At 45.5% G+C, this 20119-nt stretch overlaps 1 protein-coding gene across 2 annotated transcripts in view; it reads right to left on the bottom strand.

The window, feature by feature from the left end:
- LOC146035947 (cytochrome P450 2G1-like) overlaps positions 1–19404 on the bottom strand; it is a 34152-nt gene extending 14748 nt beyond the window's left edge. Inside the window, exons 1-3 of one of the 2 annotated variants that reach the window (XM_083159669.1) lie at positions 18392–19404; positions 6373–6535; positions 299–448 (exon numbers count right to left, since the gene is read on the bottom strand). In XM_083159669.1, coding sequence (XP_083015795.1) covers positions 299–448; positions 6373–6535; positions 18392–18571 — 493 coding nt within the window. In that variant the 5' untranslated portion in view covers positions 18572–19404. Of the gene's footprint in view, positions 1–298; positions 449–6372; positions 6545–18391 lie in introns of those variants that run through there. The other variant, XM_083159668.1, reaches the window with a different exon arrangement.
- Between the last annotated feature and the right edge of the window lie 715 nt (positions 19405–20119).

Raw genomic sequence — 20119 nt, 5'->3', positions numbered from 1 at the left:
ATGTTAATACTGAAGAGGGCCACCATCAGGGGGACTACCGGTACTCCAGTCCTGGACCTGGACAGAAAGAGGGCCCTGGACTGGAGTCTATCAAGTATAATTTGCTATAAACAAAGTTCACATTTCCCTTGAAGCAATGTAGAGGTGGAGTATTGCGACAAGTGTTGTGGACAGTGGAGGTCTGAACAGTATCCCCTGGGGTCAAGGAAGGGTAGGGGGGCCATGCCTATTTAATCAATCCCAGGCCTTACAATTTCTGACGGCTGCTCCGGGACTGGAAGCACAATGGAACACTTACGCTTGTAGTTTCTGATCTCCTCCACTAAGCACTGTGCTTCTTCCTGGATCCTTTCCTCAATGCTTCTCTTCCCCATGCCGAAATTCCTCAGAGTGGAAAGTGAGAAGCGACGGAGTTGTTTCCAGCGCTCTCCATTGCTAAACACAACCCCTATAAGACAAAGCATGGGACAAAGGATCACGGTTCATACTAAAAGAATTGTACAATTCTGCTTCTTTGAATTCCCTAAACAATTACAGTATATGTAGGTTACCCATAGCAACCATAGCTTCTACCTATTATTCTATACAATGTACAGTACTTGATACATGCTAGCTAGAAACTACAGTAGCTGGTCGCTTTTGGCAACCTGTGCACTTACCCACTTTGATTTATCCCCTCACCCTATGTGAAATTGCATTTCTATTTCAGATTTATATAAATTAGGCAGCCAGCTTGCTACAGCTAAGGACATATAGGATGGGGTGCATCAAAGTTAAATAGTGCAGTTTTCAGAGGTTTACAACAAAACATGTGGCTTCCTCTATGCATGAGGAAGAGTTTCAAGCAGATATCGGCTGCAGACCTGTTGCACAATAGTCCCCAAATAATTGTATAGGGTTGTGATGTGCTAGTTTGCAATAAGCTACCGGAAGGAAAACTTTTTAAATAATAGGCAATGCCATCTATAGATGGCATTGGTTATATATGCCTATGGGCTTCTTTCTGCAGAAATCCTCCAAAGGATCCCTCTCCATCCCTCTGATGATTGTTTGTACACAACAAGACTCCTGGGTCATTATTGTAGTTACAATTGAACTAGAACCCCAGCATTCAGTGCTAACCCAAGTCACTAAAAGTAAGAACAAACCAAATTGGAATTGTTCTCCAAGCTTCACCTTGCTTGTGTTAATGTGTGCAGGTGTAGTATAGGTCACAGACAATGTCTTGGTTGACAGCAAAAGTTCAGCATGCACAAAGTCGACATTGAAAAAAGGTTGACATGATAAAGGTTGACACACAAAAATGTCAACATAAGTTTTTGGTGTCATTTTAACACTGGATCACGTGCACCCCCAATTAGTGTACCGTTTCCCCTCGCATGGCTCACTTGAGCCACTATGGTTCGGGCCAGGTGCCTCGCTCCCCCACTGCAGAGCTTGGAACACTTTACCATTCCCAATAGGAGTCCACGTGAATGGTACAGTATGACAAGTAAAAAAAAAAAAATCCCTAAAACTCATGTCCCCCATTTCATGTGTCGATCATGTGTCCTTTTGCTTGTGTCATCATTTTGTCATTGCCGACATTGTGCATGTCAACCTTGGGTTGTAGACTTATTGAATGTCAAACTAAATATTGCTTGTCAGCTATCTGGATACCATACAGATGGAGCCAGGTCCATCGTTCCCGCTGGCCCGCCTGAGCAACCCCTCTCAGTGCGCTATCCGCCAAGGCGAGGATGTGTGACCATCTCACACGGTGATGCAGTCAAAATCTTGATGGTCAAAATCCCGACAGGGTCAAAATCCCAAATGGGTTATAATACCGACAAGGACAAAATCCAGACAAGGACAAAATCCCGACATTTAAAATACCGACAAGGACAAAATCCCGACATTTAAAATCCCGACAAGGTCAAAATACCAACATATAGAATGTACAGGTGCAGGGGCGGATTGGGAACTAAAAGTGGCCCTGGAAAATTTCTGAAAGTGGCCTCATGTGGGCGGCAACAAATCAATAAGGGGTGGAGCCAACATTACATCAGGCGGGATTATTACATCACTATACTTAGATAAATTGTTGACAGGCAAAACGAATGCCACACCCCGTAATGCACATTACACATAATGTCAGGGCTTTACTCATTTTTGTAAAGCAGGGATAACTGGGATAGTGCTCGCCGCAGGCGCTCCCCCAAAAAAATCACACCATAATGCCTATGACACGTCACACACCCATTACATAGTATACCACATGCAACAATGGCCTGCCAGGCTTGCTGGTGCCAGGCCCCCAGACCCCCCAACTAACAACTACACTACGGCACTATGGCTAGTGCCGTACAAGAACCGTTGTTAGTGTTACCGATGATTTTCATGCTAGTCCACAAAGCAATTTACTGCAGACTTTTTTTTAACCGTAATCCTGTATTAAAACATACATCGCTCTCATACATACTCCGCCACTCTTGACCATACATACATACACCGCCACTCTCATACATACATACACCGCCACTCTCATACATACATACATACATACACCACCACTCTCATACATACATACATACACCGCCACTCTCATACACACACCAATCTCATACATAAACCGCTGTCTTACATACAACACCGCCACTCTCCTACATACATACATACATGCATGCATACACTGCCACTCTCATACACACACCAATCTCATACATAAACTGATGTCTTACATACAACACCGCAACTCTCATACATACATACATACATACATGCATACACTGCCACTCTCATACACACACCAATCTCATACATACACCGATGTCTTACATACAACACCGCCACTCTCCTACATACATATACCGTTCTAATACATACACTGCCACTCTCATACACACACCAATCTCATAATACACCGCTGTCTTACATACAACACCGCAACTCTCCTACATACATACATACATGCATGCATACACTGCCACTCTCATACACACACCAATCTCATACATAAACTGATGTCTTACATACAACACCGCAACTCTCATACATACATACACCGTTCTAATACATACACCGCCACTCTCATACACACACCAATCTCATACATAAACCGCTGTCTTACATACAACACCGCCACTCTCCTACATACATATACCGTTCTAATACATACACTGCCACTCTCATACACACACCAATCTCATACATAAACTGATGTCTTACATACAACACCGCAACTCTCCTACATACATACATGCATACACTGCCACTCTCATACACACACCAATCTCATACATAAACTGATGTCTTACATACAACACCGCAACTCTCATACATACATACATACATACACTGCCACTCTCATACACACACCAATCTCATACATACACCGATGTCTTACATACAACACCGCCACTCTCATTCATACATACATACATACACCGTTCTAATACATACACTGCCACTCTCATACACACACCAATCTCATACATACACCGATGTCTTACATACAACACCGCCACTCTCATACATACAGTACACCGTTCTAATACATACACTGATCTCATACATACACCAATCTCATACATAAACCGATGTCTTACATACAACACCGCAACTCTCATACATACATACACCGTTCTAATACATACACTGCCACTCTCATACACACACCAATCTCATACATAAACCGCTGTCTTACATACAACACTGCAACTCTCATACATACATACACCGTTCTAATACATACACTGCCACTCTCATACACACACCAATCTCATACATAAACCGCTGTCTTACATACAACACCGCAACTCTCATACATACATACACCGTTCTAATACATACACTGCCACTCTCATACACACACCAATCTCATAATACACCGCTGTCTTACATACAACACCGCAACTCTCCTACATACATACATACATACATACATACATGCATGCATACACTGCCACTCTCATACACACACCAATCTCATACATACAACACCGCCACTCTCATACATACAGTACACCGTTCTAATACATACACTGATCTCTGTAGTAACGATACTTATACACGTAATGCCCACAGTAGTAACAATGCTTATACACATAACACCCGCAGTAGTAACGATACTTATACACATAATGCCAGCAGTAGTAATGATACTTATACACATAATGCCCACAGTAGTAACGATACTTATACACATAACGCCCGCAGTAGTAACACTACTTATACACATAACGCCCACAGTAGTAACGATGCTTATACACATAACGCCCGCAATAGTAACACTACTTATACACATAATGCCCGCAGTAGTAATGACGCCTATACATGTAATGCCCACAGTGTGGCTGGGTTGTGGGTGAAGGAACTTGCACGGCAGGAGGGTTGAGTGGGCGGTCGGCTGAGTAGGGTGCTGTGTAGGCGGCTGAGTGCATCATCGCCGCAGCCATGCTTTGGGGCCCCTGAGAACGCAGGGGCCTGGGTCAGCTGTACCCTTGGACCGTGCCTGTTGCCGGGCCTGAGTACATCCCTCACCCCCATAGGCAGACATGTCACATAATCAGATCCCCCTCCAGCACAGCCCCCCACAAATATGCAGACTCACATATTCACATGCCACAGGCCCTCCAGCACAGCCCCCACCCCCACCCCATAGGCAGACATGTCACATACCCCTCCAGCACAGCCCCTATAGACAGACATGTCACATTCCTCCAGCACAGCACAGCTCATTCTCCCCCCACCCCATAGGCAGACATTTTATGTCTGATATGCCTATGGGGGGGGAGGGGGGGCCTGAATATGTCACATGTCTGCCTATGGGGGGGCTGATCTGGAGGGGGATCTGAGTTGTCACAGTGAGTCTGTCTGCCCTAATGCAGACAGCAGGCAGTCACAGACCCCCCTTCCTCCCATATGCAGGCATGGCACATATACACAGAATCTCTCTCCCCTCCCTCCCTGCCCCCCCACCCCCGGCGGCCCCCACCACCAGTGTACTTTGATCATTCCCTAACAGGGTTGCCAACCAGTGTTGGCATCCCCAGAGCCCACAGTGTGACTCACATGATTCTTTCCGAATGCTGCAGCCCGGCCACAGCGCTGCTGCTCTTCGTCTCTCTCCCCTCTCAGGCTGACGTCATAAGTCTGAGAGGTGCTCCCCCTGCCTGTCAGTGGCTGTATCTGCAGCTCAATGCAGCTGCAGCAGCTCACTCTGCTCTGTTACTCGCGGCCATCGGAAACAGCATTCGATATATCGGGGGGGGGGGGAGGCGGGCCACTATCTATGACGGACGGCAGCCACCCACCAATGAGGATGTCGGCCCACACCGTGGGCGAAGCCTCCTGCCGCAGAGCGCTGAGCAGCACCGGCCTCAGTCCCAGGCTGTCACTCTAAATTCGTGACTGTGAGTGTACGCATGCGCACCTTTCAGCAGCGGCGGCCTCTCCGTAGTGTCGGCCTCCCGGGAAAGTTCCCGGTAGATACAATGGCCAATCCGCCCCTGTACAGGTGAAACTGTCAACATGACTTGGGTCGACAGGTCGCGAGGTTGTCATGGGTATTTTTCACAGTTTTTTGACCCGACTTGTGCCAACAGGTGGTATTTCATGCCCTAGGGCGTGGCGGGAGAATAAAATAGTGTGCCGAGCGCAGCGAACATTGCGAGGGACTGCGGTTCACCTCCAACTGTGTCCATGTTGACTGTGTCGACATTCGGGTAAAAAAACCCTGAAAAAACGGTACTTGTTTCCTAGAACGGCCACAATCGCGGGCATCGTGTACCTTAAAGTTAAGGTACACGATGCCCGGGATGGACCCGATTTCCTTTGAAATCAGGTCCATTTTGCCAGCAAAGGCAAAATCGAGGGCATCGCGTCGGTCGCGGCCGTTAATATTGCCCCCGACGCGACCGACGCGATGCCCGCGATTTTGCCATAGGCTTCAATGTAAAATTTGTTTTTAACATTGAAATCGGGAGCATCGCGTCGGTCTGAAAAAACACATGTTGACTTCTTGACCTGTTGACACAAAGCCATGTTGACAGTTTCCCCTGCACATTCTATGTGTCAGTATTTTGACCATGTCGGAATTTTGTCCTTGTCAGTATTTTTAATGTCGGGATTTTGTCCTTGTCGGGATTTTGTCCTTGTCGGTATTATGACCCATTCGTGATTTTGACCCATTCGTGATTTTGACCCTGTCGGGATTTCATACCGAATCCCTCACACGCATGCGCACGGCACTTCATTCAAGGCATGGCATGCCGAATCACGCACCAAGAGCGACATAGACGTGGCTCCATCTGTATGTACAAATACAGATAACCTCACAAATGTAAGTCCTAAATACCATTATACAGAAATATGCATAGACAAATTTCCCACCAAACCCATCAAAGATTTTGTCCACCGAAGGCATCCTCCCTCTGCCGCTGAACTCCTCGCCCTGGTCAATGAGGGCCTCTTTCACTGCCATGTAGCCATTGATGACAACCACCGGACGATGTGCGAAGTAGATTGTGTACACAGGACCATACTGAGCCCCCATCTAAGCAGAGAAAACATTAGAGCTGAGAGATGAAGTTGATATCAGTGAACATGATGCTCTTCATAATCTTCGTCCAGTATCATTTGAGAAGCATCCAATACAATTCTAATGCCAAATAATAATGCCGCATAACCAACCTGTAGAGCTGCCACCTAAAACCTCAGACCTGACCGCTAATGTGAGAAGTTACAGTGGACTGTGAGGAGAAAGCCGCCACCCAGACAGAAGAAAAGTTGCCCCCCCCAAATCCTTATGCAATTCCCAAAACATTAAACCGTTTTCGCCATCTGTGCAATTGACAGTTTACCACCCTCAAATGCTGGCTTTCTGTTGGTCAAGTTGCGAGATTTTTCCATCTTCTATCTATACGCATTATCTTATCTGTCGCTATTCGCACTCGCGCATGCGAGATGCAGATGGTGTGCCTGCTGAGTCATTCTGTAATTATTCAATTTGAGAAATCTCTAGTTATCTGTTAATGGCCAACAGTAGTGAAGATGCACTGCACCACCGTTCTACCCTCCGACACCTACATACTGTACATCTAATGTAAATATTTAAAGACAAATGTGTACAGGGAATTTATCTGTATACAAAACATAAAAAATAAGTCCTATAAAGTTCAGTTACTGTAGATGCACTTGGTCCACTAAAGTCTGCTATAATAAATAATAGCAGCAATACTAATATAAACAGTATATAGCAGTAAAATAACTTGCAGTTATCTAGCAGGCAATTTTGCTGACAAATCCAGTTTTATGCGTATTTTATAGCAAAGAATTAGAGAAGACAAAGGATTGAGACATCAATTGCATATTGGACTTCTGGGGTGAAATGTAATAGAATGAGAGAATCAGAAAGTGAGAGATTTGGTAAGACATCTCCAGTTTTTTTAAAGCGGCAATCATTTACACTGCAAAATCAGTTTGATTCTTCAGTGTAAATGATTGCTGCTGGAGATTTCTTACCAAATCTCTCACTTTCTGAATCTCTCATCCTATTACATTTCACCCCTAGGGTAAGTAGCAATAACCTACATATAAGCAGAGCTGCGCCATTGAGATACCGTAAGTAGTAATGAACATTTACTTTTAAGTTAGTACACTCTACCCAGTAAAGTTATTAAGGTGACTGACAGATGTAACCATAAGCAGTTACATGCAGTGCCAATGTAGTTTACTGATGGGAGCATTACTTTATGTACATTGTGCTACAGTGCCAGCTGGGCAGCCTAAAGCCAAATTCTCCTTCACACGCCACAAATATTAGATCATACCCGCCCGGCGCCACATACCTGCCTACTTTTGAAAAACAGTTTCAGGGAGATTATAGTTGGTAATAGAATTTTGCACAGCGCCCCATTGAGGGGGCGTGTCATGCTCCACCCACTGGGCGTGTCTAGTTACATATATGGAGAGATTGTGAAAAGAGATTGTGAACGTGGCACCTAGATGCATGGGTGTGTCCTGCTACATCTGGGAGGAATCTTGTAAAATGACTTATATGCAAATGTAGATGAGCCCCAAAGCAGTTAGTGAGAGCTACTATACTTGGTAAAGTGCTGGGTAATGGTGCTGATGATTCAGTATAAATGTATCTACTGTATCTCTCATTCCATTTTTCCCTAAAAATGTAACAGTGTAATGTGGGCTAGGTGAAATGAGGGAGAGATTGATAGACTAATGAGGGAGAGGGGAAGATTGCTGTTATTTCAGGGAGTCTCCTGCAGAATGCATGAGGGTAGGCAGCTATGTACCCACCAGTTGTATAACCTTCATTACATGCACATGGGCATAATGACTGCCAAGTCCCTGAGCGCCCATACATGTGTGTATACCAGCATTACATGCACAGGGGCAGTATGACTGGCGAGTCCCTGAGGGCCCATATATGTGTGTTAGCAGCATTACAAGGGGAGCTACATGTGTATTAGCCTAGGGCACCTGGAATCTTTAAGTAGGCCTTGATTACGTACTATCTGCATTGCTGGAAGAGACTAAACATGCCACAACAGTTTCAAACCATGCATATAGGGGCAGATGTACTCAGACTTAAAAAGAGAGATAGATTACATAACAACCAATCAGCTCCTGTCATTTTTCAAATACAGCTTACAGTAGCATTGAAGGAAATACTGAAATATCTTAGGCGCTAGAGCAGTGGTACCCAACCCTGGTCCTCAAGTACCCCAACAGTGCATGTTTTTCAGGTCTCCAGACAGAATCACAAGTGCTATAATTAGCTCCACCTGTGGATCTTTTCAAATGTGCCTGAATAATGAGTGCACCTGCCGTGTGACCTGAAAAACGTGCACTGTTGGGGTTACTTGAGGACCAGGGTTAGGAACCACTGCGCTAGAGCAAAGAGGGATCTAGAAAGTACGTATATCAGCTTATTTCTGTGTAATAAATTACTGTGTATATATATATATATATATATATATATATATATATATATATATATATATATTAATGTGATAGCTATGTGTATTGTAACCATTTTGAGCAATAGTGTTAGGACCTGCAGAAAAGTGGGGTCCCGTGAAGGGGGCTTCATGCTTAAATTCATTGATCAATACATGATCTAAATCTCCACTATTTATTAATATCAGTTAATTTAGTGTGTGCAGAGCCCCTACAATTTCTGTTTAAACAATGTGGTCACAAGCCATAGGGCACCCCAAAATTAGGAAAGGTGAGTGTCGATGTTTAGTGTATATATTGTTTATTCGATTATTTTTTAAATTAGTCTTTGTCACACGCAGCCGCAGCGGTGCGCGGCGGGCTTACTACAAACCCGTTCGCGCCCGCCGTCGGCTAGCGTGTAGTGGTCTCCAGGTCAGCGGCAGCAGGCAGCGGCAGTCTGGTGGGCAGCAGGCAGCGTGGGACGCCAGCAAGTGTAGCGGTATGTGCTGTAGGGGCGCCGGGAGGCCGGCGCCGCCATCTTGATTAAGGGCAAATAGCAGATTGGTCCTTGTCTGAGGTTTCCGCCCATACTGACCTGACAGCCAATGGCAGCCGCCCTCTAGTAAGTAAGTAAGTAAGTAAGTTTTATTTATATAGCGCACTTTCTCCAACAGGACTCAAGGCGCTTTACAGACATTAAAAATAATGCACATACTGTAATACAAAGGGTTGTCAAAACGGGCAACAATGGCAGTACAGATATACATCACACATACAGATATGCACTAGATGCATTCTAATGAGGGACATGGACAACATATTTACTGAGCTCTACAGCACCCAGGCAGCCATTCGTCGGCACCACATGGTGATTGCACCAGCCAGAAGGGTAGACAGGTAAGACAGTACAGATATAGGACACATACAGATATATACTAGATGTACTCTATTGAGCGACACGGACACGGGAACATATATTTACTGAGCTATGCAGCACCCAGGCAGCCAATCAGCGGCGCCACATGGTGATTGCACCAGCCAGATAGGTAGCCAGTAACAGTACTGATATATATATACTAGATGTATCCTGATGGGGAACACGGGGATAGGGAACATATATTTACTGAGCTATGCAGCACCCAGGCAGCCATTCAGCGGCGCCACATGGTGATTGCACCAGCCAGATGGGTAGACAGGTAAACAGGTAAAACAGTACAGATATAGGACACGTACAGATATATGCTAGATGTATCCTGATGGGGGACACGGACATGGAGCACACAGTGTAGGCCGCTGCTGTCAGGCTATGCACAGCAGAGGCGCAACACGCGGTGCGGGATAACAGGAATAACATTTAAGAGAATACTACAGTGGCATACAAGGCAGTATTAAGACAGTGGTAAGGTCAATAAAATTATATTTCACATGTTTCAGGGAGCAGCAGATGATCTTTGTAGCAATAATGGAGCAAGGTGGTCCAGACGCGCGAGTGGATGATATAGTCAGAAGGGTATACAGAGCAAGTAGGTAGATGAATGCGGTCCTTAGCAGAAGAGTTAGCTGACAGGATAGTCTCCATTGTTCGTCTGATGTTTCCCTTCTGTTTAACACCTGTATAACTCCAGCTTCGATATAAATATTGTAATATCACTTTGAACTGATCACTTAGAATCTGATCAGCCTTTGCTATATCAGCCTAGCACTCACTATAAGTAGGGCTGCTATCAGGTGTCCACACAAAAATCACCCCACCCCCACTAGCCTTCCTCCAACAACAAAAGGTCACCAATTAAGTAAGCAAATGGTGAGAGGGCAGTCTATACAATACAGAATCAGTGATTTCCTGCCTTAATTCAAAGTTTAAAATAAGAAGGGGAAATATGCTGTAGTCAATTACCAATAAATTTCTAAGCTGGGATATACAAATTCAAAGCAATAGGGTTTGTTGGGTGTTGTAGTCAATTACCAATAAATTTCAAAGCTGGGATATACAAATTCAAAGCAATAGGGTTTGTTGGGTGTTGTAGTCAATTACCAATAAATTTCAAAGCTGGGATATACAAATTCAAAGCAATAGGGTTTGTTGGGTGTTGTAGTCAATTACCAATAAATTTCAAAGCTGGGATATACAAATTCAAAGCAATAGGGTTTCTAGGGATATAGGGGATCTGCCTAGGCCTGTTCAGTGTCAGTACAAAGAGTCTCCAGAGGCGTTCACAGCTCCCAGCTGACTCCGGCTCTCTGACTCACCTCTCCTGACTTGGTGCCTTGCTTCAGTGCTCTGTGTTGGTCTCGATTCAGCTTAACCCCATCGCTGCCAGATCTCTCCACAGTCTGGTCTCTGCCTGCATCCCTGAGCTTCCTGGCCTAAGTTCTTCAAGTCGTCTGCTTCCAAGCAACTTCCCATTCTTCTGTCATCATCCATCTTCTTCCAGTCTTCAAGGATCCCTCATTACCATCAAGTACATTCTCTTTCCGGATTTCTTCATTTCCCAAGACCCCAGCCTGCAGTCCGCAGTGCTTGAACTGTCATTGTTTAAATGAACTTTTTCTTCTTTACAAAGTGCCGTGCCGGCTCAATTCTTATTACTGCTAAACTGCCACTTAACAAAGTATTCAAGCGTGTATTGTTCTATTTATGAATTCTATTATTAAACCTGCACGATTTAATCCTTCCTCCTCTGGTCCGTCTCCGGTTGCTACACACCACACGACTTCATCCAGCCCTTCAGTTGTGACAGTTTGTACTGACCCGATGGAGTCGGGTGAAGAACAGGCTTCCATGGCGGACGCACTTCACAGCATCATGGCTCGTCTGGAGCAAGTGGAGGCCACCCAACGTCAAGTGGCTCAATTCCTTCAGGTCTTGGCTCTGCCCCAGGCGGCTCCCTCAGTTTCTGTGGCTCCAGCTCCAGAGGTTCCAGTCCCTGTTCCTACACCTGGACCAATAGTTCCTCATCACATGCAATTACCAACCCCCAGCAAATATGATGGTTCTCCGAAAGGATGCCGTGGGTTTCTGAACCAATGCGATGTGCATTTCACCTTACAGTCTTCTCACTTTCCTACTTCCAAGGCAAAGGTGGCTTATATTGTGTCTCTCCTAGCAGGGTCAGCTTTGGACTGGGTGTCCCCTCTCTGGGAACGTGCTGATCCCCTGCTCAATGACTATGAAGCTTTTATTACCTCTTTCCGTCACATCTTCGACGAACCTGGCAGAGTGTCGTCTGCCGCTACTGAGATCCTGAGAATTCGCCAGGGTAGTCGCTCAGTGGGACAATATGCTGTGCAGTTCCAGACTCTGGCTTCGGAACTAAAGTGGAACGAAGAGGCTCTTGTCTCCGCCTTCTGGAATGGGCTGGCAGGTCGTATCAAGGACGAATTAACTACCCATGACTCTTCTGCTACTTTGGCTGAACTCATCTCCTTGTGCAACAAAGTAGATCTACGGATGCAGGAGCGTCAACTAGAGAGAAATCGCTCCGACCGTCTCCGCCCTCGTCTCACCACCAACGCTGTTCCTGTTCCTAGACCTGGGTCCTCCACAACCACACCACCAGACGAACCCATGCAGATCAACCGCTCTCGGCTTTCCTTTGAAGAAAAATCCCGTAGACGTCGTGAGAATCTTTGCATGTACTGCGGTTCTTCCGCTCATCTGTTGTCTTCCTGCCCACTGCGTCCGGGAAACGACCGCTCCTAACCTCCCCGAGGGAGGCCAGGTTAGGAGTTCTGCTTTCATCTCCCTCTTCAACTGTGCCCACCATTCCTGTTACTCTTGTGTGCCCTCAGGGAAAAATCAAGGTCCAGGCTCTACTAGATTCCGGAGCAGCCGGGAACTTCCTTTCTTCCTCTTTCGTTCTTCAACATTCCTTGACGGTGCAACCTTTGGCCCATCCGTTGGCTCTCACTGCAGTAGATGGGAGTCGCATCAGCAGCGGGCAAATCACCCTTCAAACCGATCCAGTGACAGTTCTCGTCGGTGCCTTACATCAAGAGACTCTAGAATTTTTTGTCCTTCCTCAGTCCTCACACCAGGTAGTCCTGGGCCTACCATGGCTTACTAAGCACAACCCTCATATTGATTGGACCAGTATGGAGATCACAGCCTGGGGTACGAACTGCCTAACTACTTGCATGCCTCGTGTCATTCCACTCCATCAAACTAATCCTCAAGAAGTAGGAGGTTCCAGTCTTTCGTCTTCACCAGCTCCACCCTTGTCGTTACCCACACCATATCTTTCTTTTTCTGACGTCTTCAGCAAAGGAGGTGCCGATACCCTGCCGCCTCATCGTTCCTGGGACTGTCCGATAGAGTTGATACCTGGGAAGTTCCCACCACGGGGCCGCATCTACCCCTTGTCTCTGCCAGAGACCAAAGTCATGTCTGACTACATTCGAGAGAACTTGGATAAGGGGTTCATTCGCCCGTCCACTTCGCCAGCCGGAGCGGGGTTTTTCTTTGTGAAAAAAAAGGATGGAACCCTCCGCCCGTGTATCGACTACAGGGGCCTGAACGATATCACGATCAAGAACCGCTATCCTTTGCCTCTGATCACCGAATTATTCGACAAAATCCGAGGGGCTTCCATCTTTACTAAACTGGATTTAAGAGGGGCGTAAAACTTGATCCGTATACGATCTGGAGATGAGTGGAAGACGGCGTTCAACACCCGAGACGGCCACTATGAATACCTGGTGATGCCCTTTGGTCTTTGCAACGCTCCAGCCGTCTTCCAACAATTTGTAAATGACATATTTCGAGATTTATTGTATCATTCCATTGTGGTGTATCTCGATGACATTCTCATCTTCTCATCGAACCTCCACCTCCATCGGCAAACAGTAGCTGAGGTCTTGCGGTGCCTTCGCCAAAATAAATTATTCTGCAAGCTAGACAAGTGCGTCTTTGAGGTTACCTCCATTCCATTCCTTGGCCACATCCTCTCCAGCACTGGGATAGAGATGGATCCAGAGAAAGTAAGAGCCATCTTAGACTGGACATCGCCCACCACGCTCAAAGGCATCCAGAGGTTCCTGGGCTTTTCAAATTACTATCGTCGTTTCATCCGGAACTTCTCCACCCTTGCTGCACCTCTTACTGCTCTAACCCGTAAGGGTTCTGATCCAAGTCAGTGGTCACCTGAAGCCTCTCAAGCCTTCCAACAACTAAAGGATGCTTTTGTCTCCGCCCCAATCCTTCTCCAGCCAAACCTCGACAAACCCTTTATTCTTGAGGTGGACGCATCCTCAGAGGGGGTAGGGGCAATCTTGTCGCAGAGAGGGGAGGACCAGGTGCTTCATCCCTGTGCCTTCTTTTCCAAGAAGTTTCTTCCAGCGGAGAAGAATTACCCCATTGGAGAGCAGGAGTTACTGGCAGTCAAATCAGCGTTGGAGGAGTGGCGGTACCTCCTGGAGGGGGCACGACATAAAATTACGGTGTACTCCGACCATAAGAACCTCTCATTCCTCAAGCAGGCCCAATGTCTTACAGCTCGTCAAGCCCGCTGGGCCATGTTCTTCGAACGCTTCGATTTTCAAATCAAATTCAGACCCGGGACGATGAATGCCAAGGCCGATGCCCATTCACGCTCTTTTGAAACTTCCGCTGATCTTGAGACTTCCCCTCGACCCATCCTCGATCCTCTGGTCTTTGCTCAAGTAACAGTCCAGCCTTCACCTCCACCAGGCAAGACCTTCGTTCCTCTCAATCTCCGGAAGAGAGTGCTGTCCTGGGCACACGCTTCCCGTTTTGCAGGGCATACCGGGGCACAGAAGACCTTAATGTTCCTGTTGCGGTCATACTGGTGGCCTACCATCCGTCGCGATGGTAGGCCTAACTCCTTTATCGCTTCCTGTGTAAAGTGCGCTCAGCATAAGTCCTCCAGAACGTCTCCTGTCGGTCCTCTTCTACCTCTAGCCATACCAACAAAACCATGGTCCCACCTGTCTATGGACTTTATCTGCGAACTTCCTCCCTCCAAAGGGCATACAGTAATTTGGGTGGTGGTCGACCGCTTTTCAAAGATGGTGCACTTCTTCCCATTGAAAGGTCTTCCATCTGCTCCAGTGTTGGCTCAGCTCTTCATTTCCACCATCTTCAAACTCCATGGGTTGCCCAAAGAGATTATTTCTGACCGTGGCGTGCAGTTCGTCGCAAAGTTTTGGAGGGCCCTCTGTTCTGCTGTTCAAGTCAAGCTCAAGTTCTCCACTGCTTTTCACCCACAAACCAACGGCCAGACAGAACGAGTCAACCAAGACTTGGAGGCCTTCATTCGTTTGTTCGTCTCTTCCTCTCAAGACGACTGGGTAGACCTTCTGCCTTGGGCGGAATTTGCGCACAACAATTCTTATCATTCTTCCTCCGGCACCACTCCCTTTTTCACTGTCTTTGGCAAGCATCCCCGATCTCCGGAGTTCTCAGATCTATCATTGTCCGAAGTCCCTGCAGCTGCTTCTTCCCTACAACGGTTTGCAAAGATCTGGTCAGACGTCCATACAGCTCTCCTCAAAGCATCCGCTCGATATAAAAGGATGGCGGACAGGAAAAGAAGAGCAGCTCCTAAGTTGAAGGTTGGAGATCGAGTATGGCTGTCTACCCGCCATATACGCCTTCGGTTACCGTCCATGAAGCTGGCTCCTCGGTTCATCGGGCCGTACCCGATCACTTAGGTGATTAATCCGGTGGCCTACAGACTACAGCTCCCTCCTTCCTTAAAAATATCAAATTCGTTCCATGTGTCTCTTCTGAAACCTTTGCGTTTGAACTTATATCAGAAGAAGGTGCCTAAACCGCCCAAGATTGGCTCGGAAAGAGAAACAGAGTTCGAGGTGAGGCGCATTATCGACTCACGTTGCCGCAATACCCATCTTCAGTATCTGGTAGAGTGGCTTGGATTCAGTCCTGAACAGAATTCCTGGGTTGATGCTGCAGATCTTCATGCTCCTCGTCTGGTGAGACAGTTCTTTCAAAGAAATCCACACAAGGTGCGTAGGTGCCCTGGGGTCACCCAGAAAGGGGGGGGTACTGTCACACGCAGCCGCGGCGGTGCGCGGCGGGCTTACTACCCACCTGTTCGCGCCCACCGTCGGCTAGCGTGTAGTGGTCTCCAGGTCAGCGGCAGCAGGCAGCGGCAGTCTGGTGGGCAGCAGGCAGCGTGGGACGCCAGCAAGTGTAGCGGTATGTGCTGTAGGGGCGCCGGGAGGCCGGCGCCGCCATCTTGATTAAGGGCAAATAGCAGATTGGTCCTTGTCTGAGGTTTCCGCCCATACTGACCTGACAGCCAATGGCAGCCGCCCTCTAGGGATATAGGGGATCTGCCTAGGCCTGTTCAGTGTCAGTACAAAGAGTCTCCAGAGGCGTTCACAGCTCCCAGCTGACTCCGGCTCTCTGACTCACCTCTCCTGACTTGGTGCCTTGCTTCAGTGCTCTGTGTTGGTCTCGATTCAGCTTAACCCCATCGCTGCCAGATCTCTCCACAGTCTGGTCTCTGCCTGCATCCCTGAGCTTCCTGGCCTAAGTTCTTCAAGTCGTCTGCTTCCAAGCAACTTCCCATTCTTCTGTCATCATCCATCTTCTTCCAGTCTTCAAGGATCCCTCATTACCATCAAGTACATTCTCTTTCCGGATTTCTTCATTTCCCAAGACCCCAGCCTGCAGTCCGCAGTGCTTGAACTGTCATTGTTTAAATGAACTTTTTCTTCTTTACAAAGTGCCGTGCCGGCTCAATTCTTATTACTGCTAAACTGCCACTTAACAAAGTATTCAAGCGTGTATTGTTCTATTTATGAATTCTATTATTAAACCTGCACGATTTAATCCTTCCTCCTCTGGTCCGTCTCCGGTTGCTACACACCACACGACTTCATCCAGCCCTTCAGTTGTGACAGTCTTATTGTGGTCACATTTTCTTATGCACCCTGTGTATGTAAATCGGCCGTGTTTTGGGCCATTCGCTGCCCTTTTGATGCAATCCCGATCCGATGTGCGGCCCCGCTGGTCGGTCGGTCTTTTCTGAGATCCTACCTGCTGCAGGTAGGATCTCAGAAAAAACCATTGTAGTGGGTGGGGGCGCGATCGGATCGTGAACACATTAGGGTCATTTTTGCTGCGGGTTTGCGGCACCGTCAGCTCGTGGGCAGGTCGTACATTCATTTGATGACCCGCTCATGAGCACCATCATCCTGGTGTGTACCGGGCATTAGACCAGATAGCATGCCTGGAATCAAACATTAATGTGATAGCTATGTGTATTGTAACCATTTTGAGCAATAGTGCTAGGACCTGCAGAAAAGTGGGGTCCCGTGAAGGGGGCTGCAGGCTTAAATGCATTGATCAATTCATGAACTAAATCTCCACTATTAATTTAGTGAGTGCAGAGCCCCTACAATTTTTATTTATATATGTATGTATATATATATATATATATATATATATATTTTTTTTTTTTTTTTTTTTTTTTTTTTTACTGTATATATTAGTAAGCGCCACAAGTTTTACAGCTTATAACATCAGGAGCTGATTGGCTGGTACTTTATCATCCATTGTATCACTGTCCAACGTTTAGTACATCTCTGACATAATCTGTATTGGGACACAGCTGCTAGAACTTCTGTAGCTATGTCATCTAATCCTGTTACTTTACCTTTCTAAAAAAGTGTATTCACAAACTATATAACAAATTTAGTCTAAAAAATATACTAAGTATTAATGTATTCAAGGTACCAAACGTTTTCTTGTCTTTGTGGCATATATTATTTACAGTGTTTTCATGTTAAGAAATTTACACATTTCCATGTTTTTACCAAAATAAGACTGTATACAGTACAATATAGAATTTAACTTTAAGGGTCGCATACACTCGATCTCTAGCAAAACTGTATATGTAACATACAGTATATGTGTGTAGTATATGTGTGTAGTAATATGTATGTAAGTAATAAATAATCACCGAGCTATCATATCAGAATATGTACAGTGGAGGGGGTCAAGATGCCTACACCTCCCCGTTAATACATTGCCCTCCCCCTTAGTGCCTAACCCCTCTCTCCCCACATCCTAAACCTCCTAGTGCAACAACCTAATATTCCCCCACCAGCCAAACCCTATCTTTCTCAGGCATGCTTTGAAATAGGATACCAAAGATGTCAGGACTCTAGCGCCAGTTTTGTGGTCACCAGATGGGATTCCGGCACCACTATTTCGAACCATTAGAAAAACTTCTGTATTGTAAGGAATAAAGCACTTCCTGCTGCGAATCATTACAGACATTGGACATCACCTTGAATTCCTGTGACTTGTATAAGAATAACTTCAAGCCCTTTGCTTCTATCTAATCACAGAACCGTCGATTCTACAGAGTGCATTATCTCATATACAATGACCATCGATCTCTGAACATGAACATATAGATATTCTCTGAACATATAGATATTAAATAGTACACCGAACCTCGATAAGTGATTTCACCATTTCCCCCCTCTTGATGTGAAGCAGATTTCCAATCAAGGGGAGTGGGGTCGGTCCCGGGGGCAGATTCCGTTTCCTGTATAATTTGTCCCATGTTGAATAGATGAAGAGACAAGAAACAGCCAGAACCAGCAGTAGAGTCTCCAGTCCTGTGAGCTCCATGATATACTGTAGGCTGGTCAGCTAGCTTACGATTCATCCATTATATACAGAAATCTTGTAATGCTTGTCATAGGCATTAGGCAATATTCACAACGGTTTAAATTCCCTTATATAACATTTTTATTTGTTGTATATTTTGCCTGTACACCTAATATGTACTGAAAGCAAACACTTTGCTCATATCCAATATCATCAAACATTTATTTTACACCATAATCCTAATCGTATTAAACCTGACCATCCCATACGCTGAAATCTGTTGTACAACTCTTATTTGATTTTGTTGGCCAACCAATGTAATGTTTCAGTATGTAATATTAGTTATAGTAGTTTGCTTGGAGCTTTTCCTGTGATCACTATAGATAATTAATTATATTATTTCTAATTGCTCTATGCATAAAATATTAATTAATATTATATACTATGCAGCATTACACATAGAAACTTGTCCAATCTTTACTTACCTTCCAACAGTTTTGAATCGCTACAGGACTTTCCAGCTGTCTTGAATCGCTACTACAGTACTATCCAGCTGTCTTGAATTGCTACAGTACTTCCCAACTATCTTGAATCGCTACAGTACTTCCCAACTATCTTGAATCGCTATAGTACTTCCCAACTGTCTTGAATCGCTATTGTACCACCCAACTATCTAGAATCACTACAGAACTTACCAACTGTCTACAATGGCTACAGTACTTCCCATCTGTCTTGAATCGCTACAGTAGTTCCCAACTGTCTTGAATTGCTTTATTACTTTCCAACTGTCTTGAATCGCTAGAGTACTTCCCAACTGTCTTGAATTGCTACAGTTCTTCCCAATTGTCTTGATTCGCTATAGTACTTCTCAATTGTCTTGATTCGCTATAGTACTTCCCAACTGTCTTGAATCGCTATTGTACCACCCAACTATATAGAATCGCTATAGAACTTCCCAACTGTCTAGAATGGCTACAGTACTTCCCAACTGTCTTGAATCACTATGTTAATTCCCAACTGTCTTGAATCCCTACAGTACTTCCCAACTGTCTTGAATCGCTATATTACTTCCCAACTGTCTTGAATCCCTACATTACATACCAGTATGCTATCCTTCTAGAAATGGGGGTGCTTCTAAATGGTTTGGAGTTTGGAGTTGGAGCATATTTGTAGGGGTGGAATTTTATTTTATTTTTGTAGGGGTGGCTTATTTTGTCCCAGTTTTGCATGCCTAAATGCTAACATGTAAGGGGTAAATTTACGAACGCTTCTAAAATGAAAAGAGGTGATGTTGGCGAAAACAACCAGTCATATTCTATCCATCATCTTGTAGAATGCAATAAAGAAATAATAGAATCTGACCTCTCTTTTTATTTTTAGAAGCTTTAGTAAATTTACCCCTAAAAGTGTTGCATTAGAAAAATATCAGCTACGTGTAAAGAGTGTTACTTAGATGTCAGGAATCATGTCGACATTCAACCATTTATAGTCATGTCGACATTCAGATGATATCAGCATTCTGTTGCCATTCTGAATTCTTTACCATGATGTGCGCAATACATTAGGTGC

The sequence above is a fragment of the Crinia signifera genome, chromosome 9 (genome assembly GCF_055691185.1).
Source record: "Crinia signifera chromosome 9, ASM5569118v1, whole genome shotgun sequence".
In the NCBI taxonomy this organism is placed as follows: domain Eukaryota; kingdom Metazoa; phylum Chordata; class Amphibia; order Anura; family Myobatrachidae; genus Crinia; species Crinia signifera.
The sequence above is the reverse complement of the archived record's forward strand: the minus strand, read 5'-3'. Positions and strand labels throughout refer to the sequence as shown.